At 43.5% G+C, this 17,791-nt stretch overlaps 1 protein-coding gene across 5 annotated transcripts; it reads left to right on the top strand.

Annotated features, from left to right (window-relative positions):
• Positions 1–74: 74 nt before the first annotated feature.
• On the top strand, positions 75–17,429 carry pan3 (poly(A) specific ribonuclease subunit PAN3). 5 transcript variants are annotated; one of them, XM_042066980.1, is made up of 18 exons: positions 75–227; positions 1,869–1,990; positions 2,363–2,435; positions 2,527–2,597; positions 2,913–3,060; positions 3,430–3,656; positions 4,031–4,135; positions 5,985–6,042; positions 7,131–7,292; positions 8,070–8,186; positions 8,385–8,486; positions 9,720–9,885; positions 11,318–11,405; positions 11,753–11,892; positions 12,865–12,994; positions 15,789–15,853; positions 16,548–16,686; positions 16,868–17,429. In XM_042066980.1, exons 2-18 carry the CDS (start codon positions 1,877–1,879, stop codon positions 17,006–17,008), a joined length of 2,046 nt encoding a protein of 681 aa, XP_041922914.1. In that variant the 5' UTR covers positions 75–227; positions 1,869–1,876; the 3' UTR covers positions 17,009–17,429. The 5 variants fall into 5 exon arrangements, with proteins under 5 accessions (XP_041922914.1, XP_041922912.1, XP_041922911.1 ...); XM_042066978.1 differs by having other exon boundaries at positions 112–937; positions 2,916–3,060; XM_042066977.1 differs by having other exon boundaries at positions 112–937.
• Positions 17,430–17,791: the final 362 nt, after the last annotated feature.

Here is a 17,791-nt window from a genome sequence, read left to right as displayed (position 1 = left end):
TATGTGAGTGCATCAACTAAATTGCAGTTTTTGACATGACATGACAGAAGTGACATCACGCAGTTGCATCACAGTAGGCTATACTGCACGTCATTATTCATGATTTAATTACCATAGTTGTTAAGACCAATTCACTTATTTGTGATAGGTGTGCTAGAAAAAGTGTCCTGAAAATGTGAATGAACATTACTGATTAAGTTCTCCACTGCCTCCCGACACAAATTGTGGTAAGACAGTCCATGTACCCATAATGCAAAGCAAAGCTAAGTAGCGCCTAGCCGAGCAAGTGAAGAGAGTAGAAAACAACAACAGCGTGATCCAACCTCAACAACTGGTAGGCTAACTAGGCCAGCTACATGGACTACGGTAGCGATTTAAAGTTCAACGAACAGACTATTCTTATCTGCTTAAATTGCTTTCTTGCTGGATAATGTGAGTAGTTATACGGGTGTAATCGCATGTGACTTAGTACTCACACCATTTCATTGAGTAGATTAGAACAATCTTTGTGATACTGCTCTCGGGCTAGCTTGTTATCGAGGTCTCTATGTTTGAGAATCTTCCGGCGGCAGCGGAGGCAGCAGCAGCGGTGCCATGAATAGTGGACTCCCAGCCTCGGCTGCTCCGCTTGGGAGTGTTGGAATTCCTAATGTCAAGGTGAAGTTCTGTCGATATTACGCGAAGGACAAAACTTGCTTCTATGGAGACGAATGCCAGTTTTTGCACGAGGATCCGTCCATGGCGAGTTTGTCTATGCACGGTGGCGGTGGAAGCCCAGTCCCTTTATCCATGGCAGGGGGAGCCGTGACTGCAGCAGCGGGATATGCTCTTGGTGGAAATACGGCAGCTTGCCAGGGTGGTGGGGCACCCAGTTTACCCAAAAAGAGCGAGTCCCTTGGGCCTGCTGGAACAGCTCTTGAAGGACAGCTGTTAACTAGTAAGTGTGATGGTAGGATTCACAAAGCAAGGCTCTGAGGCCTAGCGCTGCTAGTACAACAGTGTTGTTGTTATTTTTAGGGCCTGGCCAAGGCTCTGCTGAAATCGAGACCGAGGATTCAGTGAGGCCTCTTTCCCACCAAAACTACGAATGAGCATAGCTATCGGCTGAAGAGTTCACTCGTTTTAGGATAGTTTGCAATGTTCTAAGTGAATTGCTTTTGCACATGCCCGATTCGTGAAAACTACCATTCTCACAAAAACATTTGCGTACTCGTGAGCTAACTTTAGCTTAATTGCTAAGGAGCCTACATGAGATGTCATTGTTCGTTTCAAGCTCTCAACCACGACATGGTTGTCATCACGGATACTTTGTCTAATCTGTGATTCCATAATAAGTGTTACATTGTATTTCAGAGGGTCAATTACATCGATTGTAGCACCTAAATTGCACTGTTCGAGACTTGAAACATTGTATCGGCGGCAAGCCTGGTGTAAGTTTGACCAAATGAAGGATATTCAGCAGCTTCAGTTATTGTCGCTGTTCATGTAATATTGTGGAATAGCTAATATTTATGTAGACATCTGGTTCATTTTTGGTTTAAATGTTGTTTCTATTTTCATTGTAAACCTCAAAGGACTCAAGAGCGATGCAGTTGGCTAGTGTATTTACGTCTGTTTGTAAACGCTCTGTGATTGGCTGGATAGTCCTTGTACTCGCTCTCACTGGTAGACAGACTTTAGCAATCTTGCTGGAGTGCTATTTGACTACAGATTTGAGCGCGATTTCCCCCCCCCCCTCCACTTGAAAAACAATTTCACTGGGACACCTTTGACCGTACATCTCACCATTTAATTATTGCGCTCTTATGTGTGGAAATGTAAACTACACAGTATGAATCTGACCCTGTTTCTGTGTTTCTTCGAATCAGTACCAGGGATGGAGGGTGCCCCCTTGAGTGATGCCAATCTGACCAACTCTTACTTCAGCAGCAGCTTTATTGGCGTAAATGGCTTTGGAAGTCCTGCAGAACCCAAATATTCTATGATGCAGGTATGAATGATGTACAATACTTCATCTAATTGAAAAGTTACAAGGGCCTATCGCAGCAGCAGCGACAATAGTTCAAACCTTGGGCAACATCGTTGCTGCTATGTTTTTTAGCAAGACTGCTGATTTCTCATATTTAACAATGCATGATATGCATTGAGGGAGAAATGTTTATGTTTAAAGTGACCATGACAGACTGAATCTATATACTTCCAGCAATTATGTTTCGTGACAATTGAATTTAGCTGTAGCTAGCATTATACTTTCCCTGAGTAGACTAAAGTGCACATTTATGTAATGATCAGAGCACACATTTGTAACAGTTGTGCATATAACTTTTATTAGATGATTGAAAGTTGTTTTTTTTCTCTTCAGAGGATGACCACCAGCAGTAGCTCTCCCAGCCTCCTGAACGATGGTGCCAAGACCTTCAGCCACGGCGCTCATGGTGAGAGGCGTTTCTCTGAATAAACAGAAATCACATGGAAAACTATGAGTTTTGAACTCCTTTTACCTCCATCTCTCTCTTCTCTCTCCAGATCCAGTCAACTCACCCACCTCCTCCCTTTTCAGTGACTTTGGTGCTCTAAGCATATCACAGAGGAGGAAGGTGAGACCAGAAATCGGGCTGAAAATTACTTTGCTTGTTTAATTACAAAGACATTGGTATTCACATTGTGGTGTTACCGCCTTCGTGGATTTTACACAAAACGTTTTTCTGAATTCACCTAATTTGGAGATCGATTCTGTTTGAATGTGATTGATTGCCTCATTGAATACAATAAAGTAAGCCAGTCTCTTGCATGCCTGGTCACAGGCTCTATGACTGAGGTGTGGACTTTTTGTCTGCGTAGAGGACACTGCGTTCCTAATTCTCCGAGCTTCTCTATCTAATTGTGTGTTTGTGTGTGTGTGTGTACATCAGCAGGCTCCCAACCCAGCAGCAAGTGAGTTCATCCCAAAGGGAGCCCCGCGCATGGCCTCCATGTCCCAGCCGGCTGTCCAGGCCTTCCCTCCTCCTCTCTTCCCTCACCCAGTCATGAGCACTTCCACTGCGGCTGCACTGGCACCTGGTAAGGACCACCGGACCTCAAAAAGGGAACACACACACGCACACGCACGCACACGCGCACACGCGCAAGGTGAAAAAAAATATTTTCCAGTGACCAGTTTTTTTTTTTTTATATATAAAGTATAGATACCTTGTAAATATGGTTGCCTAGTGAAGTCCTGTACCCCATACATTATTGTTGTATACTTGTACACAATGCTGCTATTATGTACTTTTTCCCCGATCTGCTATCACTCTTCACTGAAAAGCTCTTCAGTGATGCACTCATGATGGCTCCAGCTATCTTGGTGTTGGTCATACTTACTTGTTTGTGATAGTTGTGATAGGTGATAGTTCAGAGGTGACTAAAAAGTGCAAAAATATGTTTCAGGAATGTCACTCTCTGCTGGGTCATCTCCGCTCCACTCTCCTAAAATCACACCCCACACCTCCCCTGCCCCTCGCCGGCGCAGTCATACCCCCAATCCCAACCCTGCCAACTACATGGTGCCCACCAGTGCAGCTGACCAAGGGGGTGCCCCCATCATCCAGAAGGAGACCGTAGGTGGGACCACCTACTTCTACACTGACAACACCCCCGCTCCCATGGCGGGGATGGTATGTACCTCTGTATTTGTGTTCTCACCCCCCCCCCCCCCCCCCCTTTTTCCTTTTGTTTATATTGCTATGCTATGATTATAATGTACATTATTTACATATAAGTTTCAGTCTAAGAAAATACATTTCAAAGTGTGTGTTGAAGAGGCCTTTGAGTTTCTGAAGAAATACATTTGAAAATAAAACCCTTCACAACCCTTCAAAACTTCACATATTGATTTAAAAGGCAAGCATGTCTCAATGAAAGTAGAGAGAGTACAGTAAAACGCCAGGAGCTTGTAAACTCTGGGCAAATCCACCTACTCTGACTTCAATGTGTGAAATTGTAAGTCTGAAATATCCGAAAGCAGCCCTAATGTGTTTGGTGTCTACAGGTGTTCCCCACCTACCACATCTACCCGCCAACTGCTCCCCATGTGGCCTACATGCAGCCCAAAGCCAATGCCCCGTCCTTCTTCATGGCCGACGAGCTTCGACAGGTATGCCACCAGTCCTTCAAGCAGTCCACTTTAGGTGATGGTGCAACCTTTTGAGCAATGTTGCTGATAATCCACATAGCCAGTTTCATGTATTCTGATAGGATGATTATGGCTATTGGCTCACTCATGATTTAAAGTTCTCCAGAAAAAAAAAAGTTCTGAAATATCAATGAGACCATGCCAGAATCTGACTCCTCCGGAGGAACATCTGTCAGCAACTTTGCTCACACCGCTGACTTGTGTATCGTCAGCTTTAGTCATTAATTCCATAGCTTTTTAAACACAGAGAACCATAATTAAATTGATGTGCAAAGTCTAACTCTGTATAACAGAATAACTAACCTTAATTGGATAATTTTGCAAACTCTCAATGCTTTGCTAATGCTCAATGAAAGGTATTAGTAACGCACACCAACTAATTTTTAGCGAGATGCTAGCCACTGGCAATAAGTATAAATGGTAAGAAAGTGCCGCACACTCAAGCTCCATATGACAGGTCGTCACAGAGCCTGAGTGTTGCTAATGCTCAATGCCACACAGTAACTTAAGTTGTCTGACTTTGTCTACACTTTGCCTGTAATTTGTATTAGGGCTAGTGTGACTTGTAGTTCAAAATGCAAGATTTAGTTCATATTTTCAGTTTTCTGTCGCACACTATTAGTTGAAAGTGTTCACATAGGCCCACTACAGAAACCAAGGTTTAGCTCATGGCTATATCGGCAAATGAAATGATCTTTGTGTTTATGGGGGGGGATCAGATTTTTTGAGCAGAAAGTGTTGTTTGGCTGACTAAGTTTAACAAGAAAGTTGGATGTTTACTGTGCTGCTACGTTATCAGAATGCACATAGGCAGAAAGGCTTCATTTAATCTCAGTCTGTGCATCAGATTATGGAGAATTGAAGTTGTACTCAGGAACCTCTACAACCCCTCCTCACCCTTGCTGTTAGATAGTGATCTGTATTTCTGGAAGATGCTTCAATGTGTAAACTTCCTTCTAAGCTTTCACAGTGTAGTGAAAGGGTTCTGTTTTAACTGTCTATGTCAGTGATATTTGGGCGGCCCAGGGGTTAGCGTGAGCAAGCTTCACTGGTCAGCCAGAGTTGAGTTCAGAGTTTGGCTATAGACCTCTGAAGTTCGCCTACAAAAAAGCTGCCATCTTTGACATCCGGTATCTGGCGATTTTTCCTATAGGAAAATAACATGTGGATTTTGAATTATCGCACCTGTTAAACTCTCGCGGGGATGAAAAAGTCTGAAATGCAGACGTTTTCCTGAACACACTTTTGTCCTCTGCCTTCAAGTGGATACTGTGATCTCCGGTACGTGAAGGCGGCACACTTAGATTTTTGCTACCCCAGAGCTAACTTGCAATGCAACTTGCCATAGGTAGTTAGCTTCAATTAACAACCGGATCTCCTTATATGGGCAAAAATGGCCGTTTTGGTTCTTTTTTGTAGGCGAACTTCAGAGGTCTATTGTGAATTGTGCAGCAGATATGCAGATGAAATCGAGCAGTTGGCAGGGTAGCAGAAGCGAGAGATGAGTTCACAGCCTAAGGAGAACTATTCTGGCCTATGGGAATGTAACCGTGGGGTTTAGTATTGCATAGACCTGTGTACAGGTCAGGTACATTGTTGTTTTTATAGTGTGATGTGATGTTTTAGTAGAAATCTGACATTTTGGAATACTGTAGACACACACAAGCTTAAATCTACAGTGTCATGTAACATCTGTGTGTACATATAGTAAAAATAATGTAATGCTTGCATACATGTATGCATATGTGTAAATAAATGTGTTCTAATAATAGATACATAATCACAATCCATTTTTTCCTTTACCTTTCAGGAGTTGATCAACAGGCATCTAATAACCATGGCACAGATTGACCATTCAGAGAACCCTGGTAAGCATGGCAGTGTTTAATGCTGTTGGTAAACAGAGGGTTTGTGTCCCTGTTGTTTAAAATCGCTTTCTTCAGTTTGGCTGTGTTATAGTGTGGCAGCGAAGAGCGTGTGTGTGGATTCATCTGTTTGCAGTAAAACGAGACCACATTTCCTGAGAATCGTTTGGCTGTCAGTTTGGGGTTTCTCTCCGCTGTCTTTCTGTCCCTTTCTTTCTGTTTCAGACACGCGCACACATCCACACATACACCAGGCTCACACACACACACAGACACACACACACACACACACACAGACAAATGGATCCATCCAGTATGTGCCTCTCTCTTCATTTCTCTTTCAAGCAGGTGGAGGTTTTATTGTCCTACAAAGCTGAGCAGCTTTCAATAGAAGCCCTGAAACACTGGGCTACCTGTACTAGTGCAACGCAGATTACGCAGAACTAAGTGTTACACAAGTAAAGACAATCACACGCAGTATTTATAGTTTTGTATGGTTATCATGTCCAAGTGGAGCCGGTCACATTTAATTTGTGTTTTTTTGTGGTTGTAATGTCCAATTCATGTCCAGCTCAGATGCATTTGTGCAGTTTGTGTCTGCGGACTTAGATGAGAACAGTTACTGTATGTCAGTGTGGCCAAGTTTAGTAGTTTTGGCTCATAGGTCCCCTCATTCCTAAAAGTGTGTTGGACCAAGAGCAGAAGAAATGAGATGCTGACCCAAAGAGCAGTAGACTCGGGATGGAAGGAATCTGGAGTGAATTTGGATCCACTTGTAATTCAGGGCCAGTTGCTGCCTGGAAAGGGAAAGTTGTTTTGTAGGCGGAGGATTAAGCCTCCCAGTTCAGCATCACTGCTGGCTTTAGCTGAGAATAGCGTAGCCTTAACCTGCCTTCCATTCCTGTTCTAAGGACTGACTTTAAACTGAAACCTGTGTGCGGAAGTCTGACCCAGATGTCCTCTAGTCCTGAAGGCCATTGGGTGTCTGTCTGTCTGTCTCTGTCTGTCTCTGTATGTATGGCTCTCTATCTCTCTACGTCTGTCTGTCTGTCTTTGTGGTATGGGTGACGGTTTGTGTCCTTCCTCGCCAGATGTCCCCTCGGAGGTGGACAGCTACCACAGCCTCTTCCCCCTGGAGCCCCTCCCCCCTCCCAACCGCCTGCAGAAGACCAGCAACTTCAGTTACATCACTTCCTGTTACAAGGCTGTCAACAGCAAGGATGACCTGCCCTACTGTCTGAGGAGGATACACGGTGGGGAACAGTCACTCACACACACACACACACACACACACACACACACACACACACACCAACTCCCATAGTGTGGGGTTTCGGTCAGGTGTATCTAATACAAAAGTGAGTTTCGGTCTGTTGTCGGCTACTGAGACTGCGGTTGCAGGAGTCACGTAGGCTTTCCCCTCTGTCCTTCAGAGGCTAGTCTTGTGTGCTCTGAACTGGTTGAGATGGTGAAGAGGACCTGATGAATGAAACGTGTTGAACCAAAGCAATTTTGTTGGCAAGGACAGTCTGGACCGCCTGCCTTTGCCTGTGTGAAGGACCCTAAATATATAGGCACAACATTGAATGTAACATAAAACATTTTTTTCAAATATCAAAATCCTTATTAAGGCCAAAATCTGACATTAATGAGTGTCTCTGTGCTTGTACTGTGATGTTTGTCCGTTTAGCCCGGTGTATGGTGGGGGATTTCTCCTACCCCTTCATTTTAAGCGTGGTCCTGAAAAGAATGTTTGAAAGACCATGTAGCCCTACCACTTAGCCCCACCCCTCCGTCCAGTAGAGAATTAGGACACCCCTTCCCCCCACAAAATAAAGGGGAAGGGCTAAGGGGTAGTACTAACTAAAAAAAACAAAAAAACACCTGAAACCAAAGAGTTCCTCTTGAAAAGACACTGCACATAATCTCCCAGGATTTTTCAGTAAGTAGTTGAAGGTTATTACAATTTCTAGGAAGCATTCTTTTTTCAAAAGGCAAAGCCTTATTTCACTGTGTGTGTGTGTGCTTAGGATTCCGGCTGGTGAACACAAAGTGTATGATGCTTGTGGACATGTGGAAGAAGATCCAGCACTCGAACGCGGTCACTCTGCGGGAAGTGTTCACCACCAAGGCTTTTGGAGACCACTGTAAGATCAGCACCACACCTTGCACGGCCTTCAGACCACAACAATTCACCCCCATTCAGTTCCTTCACAGATGAACGATAATCTTTGTTTCTCTCCTCCTCTGCTGTTTCCTTTTCTCTTCTCTTCTCCTTCTCTACAAACCTCTCTCCACCTGCTCATCTTTCTCTCTCATTCTCTCTTCCTCCCTCTCTCCTCCAGCACTGGTGTTCTCCTATGACTTCCACGCGGGGGCAGAGACCATGTTTAGCAGGCACTTCAATGACCCAACGGCAGACTCTTTCTTCACCAAAAGGAAGTGGGGTGAGTGGGCCCTCTTCCTCCTACTCCTCTTCATTTCACCTATATCCGTTTCATTGACACACAAATGGAATGGCCTAAAATATCAGTGTGATCTTTCATAGCAGTCACTTAGTGTTCATTTATCCAGATCCCCACAAAAGTGAAAACACAAATTCTGGAAAGATCTCTGTTGAACTAGAGTGCAGATCAGAAGCAATGCCGCTATGCTTGACATTTGGTTAGCTTGACAGAGAGATTAGCTGTATGCTCTGCAGCAACGGTAACCATTGAACACACAAGCAAGTATGTTTATATGTGCACACACATTCACACCTTTGCAAACTTGTCCAAACCTTATGCATGAGAATGAATTATGACACGCATGCACACAAACAAAGCTTATGCACTCGCCCTCCTTAACAGGAATCAGTCATACTTTTACGTGCATGAATATATTTACATACACCCTTCCTCTACACACACACACACACACACACACACACACACACACACACACACACACACACACACACTTTCTAATGAGCTTCTGTTTCATGCACATACAGTACACCCATACACTTTAAACTTTGGCTACACATTTGCACATACTTCTTACACACACACAAAAGGCCGACCTGGATCTTTGCTCTCAGTCTTTTGTGTGTGTTAATGAAAGAGGAAGTAATAGTTGTGCTGTGGGCCCAGGTGCTCCACACACAGCAGTTTCCCGAAACAGTGAAAGCAAAATGGCTTAACGACAGTAACTCCAGCCAGTATGCCGAGAAGTGACCACACACACACACTGCATTAATACATACTCCAAAGCCCATGCTGCAGTGACACTGTTTCATACAGGACAGACCGAGAGGAACAACAGCAGGACGAAAGTGCACAGGAAATGTTGCTCACGTCCAATGCCATTTGAAACTCACCGACAGTGTGCTTTGTTTCAGCTAAGCTTGAGAATGTTTTTTTTTAGGTTGAACAAGCATACACACACACACACACACACACTGCATACAATTGCATACTAAAATTTAATACCCTGTGCATGTAACTTCAGTTCTATCAAATTTGTGTGTGCAACCGCATTACCTTTGGGAAGTTAATTTGGAATCTGTCATTTAGGTTTAGTACCACACATAAAGACTGGGAAGGCGCATCCTCGCTACAAATTTGTATGTCTGTGTTGCTCTAGTTGGCCATCCTGTTTGTGTTGACCGGCCTCTTCTCTTCATTGCAACTCCCCTGCAGGGCAGCACGAGCCGCCCCCTCCGCGGCAGCACGCTGGCCTGCTCCCCGAGTCTCTGATCTGGGCCTACATCGTGCAGCTGAGCTCCGCCCTGCGCACCATCCACACTGCTGGCCTGGCCTGCCGCGTCATGGACCCCAGCAAGATCCTCATCACTGGCAAGACTCGGTACGGCCTCCTCTATGCTCCATAACACAGTAGGCCTACCACTATCCACTACCACTATCCACCGTATTCCGGAATCTTCCTTTCCGGTTATTTCTTCCGTCATGTTTACATATTACGAAGGGCAGTCTCAGTAGGCTGACTTGAATATTCTTCAACTTCTATTACTTTGTAAATGTTGACAATTCTGCACTCAGTAGGAATATTTTATGTATACAAGTTTATTTTTTACATGACTTAGGATGCGTCGGGCACTGTCTTTTAATCAGACTACCATCATATGAAACCACTTAAATACGGAAATAGAAAACTGTATTTCAGAATACTGAAGTGTCATGCTGACGCCCATTGCTTGCTCAGGTGCATTCATATGGCTGGGAAGTGGGAAGGTCCCCACTTTGGAACTCCATACTTCCGGTTCCGAACTGAGAGCATTCACTTGACAACAACAAACGGGCGACATTGCTAATATTCTTAGGCTAGCTAGCTAGTACTGTTCAATATTACAATCGTCTGCGCTTATGAGTATAACCTAAACAAACAATGAAGCGACTTCGGTATGGACCAAGTTTTTTTTTTTTATTATTATTATTTTTTTTTTTATCTTTCACTATGTTCAGTAACATCAAAACATTCTCTTGGGGGGCTCTCGCAAAATTCCACCTCAAAGCCCGAAGTTCCCAGTTCAGGTGTGACGTACCCCCCCTAAACTATAGAATTTTCCCGCTTCCCAGGTGCTCATGAACGCACCGCTACACCACTCTAGACCACACCACCCAACGCCAACCAAAACCATACTTCAGCACCCGTCACCCCAGCAAGATCCTCATCACGGGCAAGACGTGATGGTGCTGCTCCACACTCTACACAGAACGTAGTTTCACACAGCAGGCCTACCACCACACCACACCACAGCACAGCACACCACAGCACAATTAGTACCATACTACAGCACCCTTCACTCCTCCAGGATCATTATATCAGGCGAGACTCAGTACTGCTCCATATACCGTCTGCCACAGTGTACACACACACACAGACTCACTCAAACACTAGCCCTAAACACACACACACACACACACACATTATTCCAAGGCTGTCTGTGCGTTTTTACACACTACACAGGCTTTGCGAGAGCCCCCAAGAGAATGATTTGACGTTTTTGTGCTTCAGCTTATCAGACATTGACCTTCTGGTGTGCTATCAGACTAGAACATTTGTGTTGTAATAAGACATGAAATGACTCATATGTACACACATACTTACCCTTGGACATTTCCTCCTTTATTGAAACTGATCAATATCATCATGTTAAATATAGTAAAGAAGAACCATGTGGCTTTATTAGCATGTTTCTGTTCCCCACATGCAGACTCCTGACCTGAATGGTTGGGTGGGAGTGTGACCTAAAGGAGCTTTTGTTATTGTTTCTTAGGTTACGGGTGAATTGTGTGGGTGTCTTTGATGTCTTAACATTCGACAACAGCCAGACCAACCACCTGGCCCTCATGCCTCAATACCAGGTAGAGACTGCTTGGCACACACACACTGACACTTTTTGTCCTGCACACGTTAACACACACACACACAGACAGACTCACTCAAACACTGGGCCTAAATGCACACACACATTATTCCAAATCTGTGTGTTTTTACATAAAGTTTTAATCTGACTTATCACATTTTACTTCCATTTATACCAGCTAATTGCATTTTTTTTAGTTCCATCTTCACCAAACCAAGTCAAAGCTTATTGTTTAGTTATGCAATGGCCTAAGCTAATGGTGTGACGTTGACGTTGACGTGACACATGAGGCTGAGTGAGTTTTTTTTTTTTGTCGTGCGTGTGTGTGCGTGCATGTATGTGCAGCAAGCAGATCTCATCTCCCTGGGGAAAGTGGTTCTGGCGCTGGCTTGTAACTCGCTGGCCGGAATCCAGAGGGAAAACCTGCAGAAGGCCATGGAGCTGGTGTCCATCAACTACTCGTCCGACCTCAAGAACCTCATCCTGTATGTGTCCTCCTTTTACTGTTCACACACACACACACACACACACACACTTATTCTAGTTAAAGGTGACTTTTGTGCTATAATTTAAGCAGTTTGCGCACATGTACTGATGTGTCCCACTAAACAAACAAATATTCTAGTAATGTAGCCAAAGGTGACTTATGTTGTGATTTAAGCTGTTTTGTAAGTCTTAAGTTTTAAGTTTCAGTGCTGTGTGGATCATTTCACAGTAGACCATAACTTGCCTGATGCTACAGTCAAACTCGACCGCAGCTCGATCCGCTAGTCTTTCTTAAAGAGAAAATTATTATTTAAAAAAAAAAACATACAATATTCATTTGTGCATCATTTGAGCAAACATTTCTATAGTAAATGCTTTAAACGGGTATAGAATGGCCCTCTCTGTCCTGCCTCATACAAGACAGCTTAGTAAGCCTAACTGAGGTATTCACAACATCCTTCAGTTAAACAAATGCAGCACAAGCACAATGCTCTTCAGTCAACAAATGTTAGGCTGTAAGAGAGTTTATCCTACAAGTGGGTAGTATGGGAGATGCACGAAATACGATGATGCAGTAGTGAGACAGTATTATTATACTGTTTATGATCAAGTCCTGTGTCAAGATTGTTGATGTCCATTAATAGCCATTTGAAACAAGCTTCAATAAGCCTATAGGCATATGCTACCATTGAATCGTAGCCCACACTGTTAAATTCTGTCTGACCTGTTTTAGGTCAGACAGAATTTATGGAAATGAGCGGAAGTACGTAGGCAGGCGGAGTCAGGCTACTACAAATGACCCAAATATTATTAAAAATAATTTTTGTTTGACTTGTAAACAGTGTAAACCATCACTGTTGACTTGTTCCAAACTGGTATGTCCCACTTACACACACACACACACAACAGGGGTTAAAGTTTGTGAATGTGTGTGTGTGTGTGTGTGTGTGTGTGTGTGTGTGTGTCATTAGGTACCTGCTGACGGACCAGAGTCGCCTGCGCAGCGTCAATGACATCATGCCCATGATCGGGGCCAGATTCTACACCCAGCTGGACGCCTCACAAATGAGGAACGACGTCATTGAAGAAGACCTGGCCAAGGTACATATCCACATGCACACTCTCGCACTTTTGCCCTCTCTCACAGAGCCCTCCTTTCTGTACACACACACACACACACACACACACACACACAGACACACAGAGGTATGGGAAAAGGCCAAGCTACTGTCGCACTTCTCCAAAGTATTCTGAAACGTCAGTCACAGATTGCCAATGAGATGGTTTCTGGTGAGAACTGCAATTAGCTTAATCATGCAGCCTGCAACTCTGTCCCAATGGATAAAGGGGAAATCCGGTGTAAAATGGATTTTGGATATGCTTAGCATGATAGCTAGTTCGGAAATTCAAACGTTCAAACTCATGATCATGCTAAGCATATCCAAAATCCATTTTACACCAGATGTCCCATTTACCGGTAATCCTGTAACATCTATAATTTTTATATTCATTTCATCCTCTGTGTAAGACCGACTCGTGCACTAGGCATGCTCACCAGTGTTGTGCTTCTAATGCACTAGGCGTGAACTAAAGCTTGACTTTGAACAATTATAAATCAGATCGCAATATCTGCCAGAAAAGTAGAAATTCAATATTTTCCCCAGATCGTGCAGCCCTACTGCAGCAATATATTATCATTATTATTTATTTATATTTTGTCTGTATATAAAAGTATGTCACTAAAATGTGTCACATTGTCTAGCATGTGGAGGCATAGACCACTGTGGCTAGGTGGGAAAGCACAGATGTCAATCAACGTTCAAAAGAACATTATTTCACTGTCCATGTTGACAAATAGCACCCTTTGTATTTTGTTTTCCTTCTATTTCTCGAGGTCAATAATTTGTTCATGGCTGCTTGATTAATGAAAACTCTAGCAGGCAACAGCTAAGCATCATGCTGATTAATATCCAGGCTTGAACTGAACTAAGAAACAGATATGCTTTACTGGTCCCTGTCTGCAGGTCCTCCATGATTGTCCACATACGCACGCAGACAGGCTTAGGCAGGAAGTGACCGCCTAGCTGTGTGTGGCTGTTTGACACCTTTCATGGTGTAGCTGTGGTAGAAATAGCATCCCAAATGTGTCGAGCTGAGCGGGTATTCTGAACGTCTAAATGAGAACATGTCCTGTAAAAGGGCGATGCTAAAAGGCGGCTCGGCCATTTACCTCCCTGGCTCTCCATCACTTCTCCTTCTGTGCAGCACAACCCTGCAACACTACAAATGCAGTTTTTGGGACCTAATTATGAACTACCATAGTAATGCTGTATACCATTTGAAAGCAGACTTAAGAATCGACACATGTAAAGCTTTCCATGAATAAACATATATTTTTTGTGTGTAAAATATATGTTTATCCCCAAATAATAACATCTCAAAATACCCCCCTCCACCACAGTTGCTGCCTTCATACCTTGTAACTTGTCTGTATGGCCGTACCAATAAGTTAGCCCAGCATGCTTTGTCTTCACATTTTCATAAGAATCCATATATGTAAAATATCTACATTGTTTTATTGGCAATATATTGAATAGGTGAACAATCCAGCACAAACAAAACAGATACATAACAAAAGAAGCAAAGTGAAAACTTATTTTCCATTATGGAATGTCTGTCAACACATGTCTGTGGGTCTTCAGTGTGCATGGGGGAGGGCGACACAGTTACATTGAGTCAGTGTGACCTGGGGGAGGTCATGGTGGATGGTGCCCTGGTACCTGGGGGGGGGGTCGTACTGAGTACTTTTGATTATATTATTATTACCACAGCCATTATTGAGCTGGGTTTCAGTCTATATAATTGAAAATATAGAGGTATACTATTTAAAAGTACCACTTGGCCACTGTGTTTCCGGTGCCTATGCCCTTGGATACTAACCACACGCCCAACTTCACATGTTCACATGTGGTCTGACACTTTGGTTTTCACTGCACTTTGCTCATTTTGGCTGTGGACTCTGTTGACCTTGTTTATCTCATTACTGATCACACTCATTACACCCACACCCATTAAAGTTTGTTGAAAGGGATGATGGCTACTGAATCTTAAGATAGTGGGGTTTTTTTTCTTTGGGGGGGGGGGGGGGGGGGGCGTGTTGACAACTGGACCAATCTAGATCAGTCTTCATAGCATACTTGGGCCAGGGGGGTCAGTCGGTCGCGTTACACTCTTTTTTTTCACCACACCTGTCTGCATCCCCAAAAACAGTTATATACTTTCACTATTGACTGACAAGGGGTTACAAAGAAATAGCCTGAAAAAAGCAGAACTTACCCCAATAATGTTCGAATGACTGATTAAAAATTAGGGCTGTCAGTGTTAACGCTTTAATCACGATGCGATTAAGGACCAAGCTTAATGCTTTAATTTAATGGAAAATTCCAGTTTTTAGCACTTTAAGGCCCTTTTCTGGTTTGTTTTGGATGAACTAGAGTGGTGGACACCAACATTTTGACGATTTGGTCCTGTCTCGACTTTTCTGACTCGTTTTGAATCGCCTTTGACTGCTCAGGGTGGCTGCCAACAGGCATACTGTAGTAGGCTACTCAAACATGTCCTAAAACAACCCTTAACGTTTGTTTTCAAAACTGTGCAACTCACCGAGTGGTTAGTGTTGTCTGGCTAAGAGTCAACTTAAGTACAGTAGTTAACTGAACTGAACAGTTAATGGAGATGGACTAGGCTATTTTTGTTTGTTATGCACTTCATTGAAACGTGCTGTAGGCCTGCGTCTTCATTGCTATGCTTTACATGCGCTTTTTGCTATTGACCAGGTTTTTCTTTGTGGCATAATGACATAAATAATGTTTATTTTTGTATATTTTCCCTGCAGGAGGTGCAGAATGGACGTCTGTTCCGCCTGCTGGCCAAACTGGGAACCATCAATGAGCGGCCTGAGTAAGTACAAGAATTTGCTATTTGTTGGGGTTAGAAGTTTCTCATTAGTTTTAGACCAAAACTCTTTACTGCTGCTCAATATTCACCTCTTAAGAAGCAACCAATGATTACCATAAGTTTTAGAGCAATCAAAAGGCTGTAAAAACATTCGCCCTTTGAAATGAGAGGCTGAAAAGATATTAGAACTTTAAGATATTAGAGCTAATCTGGCAAGCTAACAGGCAACAGAACTGGTTTGCAGAGGTAAAAATATAGTTTGCACTGATGTGTTGGTTAGTCTACTATCTCTGCTGATGTGTTTATTAATCCTGTACATTACCATGTATAAACAAACTTAATTTAAAAAAGTGCATGAGTTGGTCTTACACGGACATGAATATAAAAATTATAGATGTTACAGGATTAAAGGGGAAATCTGGTGTAAAATGGATTTTGGATATGCTTAGCATGATAACGAGTTCAAATGTCCGAACTAGCTATCATGCGAAGCATATCCAAAATCCATTTTACACCGGGTTTCCCCTTTAGCCATTAGGATAGAGGTGCAGGCTGCATGATTAAGCTAATTGCAGTCCTCACCACCATATCATTGGCAATCTGTGACTGATGTTTCATAACTCTTTGGAGAAGTGTGACAGTGGCTTGGCCTTTTCCCATACCTGCTGTCAAAACTGTGTGTGTGTGTGTGTGGCAGGTTCCAGAAGGACCCAACATGGTCGGAAACGGGTGACCGCTACCTGCTCAAGCTCTTCCGAGACCATCTCTTCCACCAGGTCACTGAGGCGGGGACACCCTGGATCGACCTGAGCCACATAGTGGCCTGTCTCAACAAGGTGAAACTCGCATACTCTCCCCGACCCCAACCCAGGACTCTCTTTTTGGTTTCACTTTTTTTTTTACATTGCATGATATGGGCGAGGGTCTCCAGTTGCCTGTTTGTCTTCAAAGTCATTGTTGGCTAGTCTTTATGTTGAAACTGATCCACTAATGTGTGTGTGTGTTTGTGTGTGTCAGCTGGACGCGGGCGTTCCAGAGAAGATCAGTCTGGTGTCTCGGGACGAGAAGAGTGTGTTGGTGGTGACCTACTCCGACCTGAAGCGCTGCTTCGAGAGCACCTTCCAGGAGCTGCTGGCTGCTGCCAACGGCTCGCTGTAGCGCCCCCAACAGCAGCGGAGTGGGACTGCCTGAACAGGAGCACATTGCACTACAGCGCGGGAACCAGACCAGGAGCTGAAGATGATCTCACAAGTCACGAGGAACTAGGCTGCCGAACTCAGTCAGATACACTGTTCTGTTCGGAAGGATTTTCTTTTCTTTTTCTTTTTCTCTCGTCTTTTTTTTTTTTTTTTTTTTCCTAAAAGCTTATTTTTTTAGTTTTCATAACCTCGCAGCTACAAATGACAAAAAAAAAAAATAATTATGGACAAATTGAAGCTGTGATGAATTTTTTTTAGACTTGGGGGAACAACAGAAATGACGACATGAAAAATGACTTTCCTGCTTTTACTTTCAGAAGATCTTTTGTTGGTTTTATTTTCTTCTGTGGAGGATGCACTAAAATTTTAAGTTTTATGAATTTTTTTTCTCTCTCTTTTTTAAAATGATTGTGTGTGCGTGCATGGGTGCAAATGTATGTGAGCTTGTGTGTTAGTGTGAGAGTGTGTCTGTGTGAGAGCGTGCGTGTTACCCACAGGGTAGAAAAAAAGAACTGAGACCTCACACTCAAAACAGTGAGAAAACAGAAATTTAACAAATTAGGCTTTATTTTTAATGTCTTCTCTCTTCCTGCTGGAGTCTTCAGCCCCCCCCCCCCCCCTTTCACCCCACCCTTCACAATCCCTCCCCTCCCCCCATCTGATCGAGGAACTATGAGATGGGACAGACCACTGGCTGCAGGAGTGGGGGAGGCTGGAAGGGCCAGACCACTTGTTGCCTCTG

This window comes from Alosa sapidissima, chromosome 17 (assembly GCF_018492685.1).
Source record: "Alosa sapidissima isolate fAloSap1 chromosome 17, fAloSap1.pri, whole genome shotgun sequence".
NCBI lineage: Eukaryota > Metazoa > Chordata > Actinopteri > Clupeiformes > Clupeidae > Alosa > Alosa sapidissima.
Note: the sequence above shows the minus strand (reverse complement) of the source record. Positions and strands in the feature narration are given on the sequence as shown.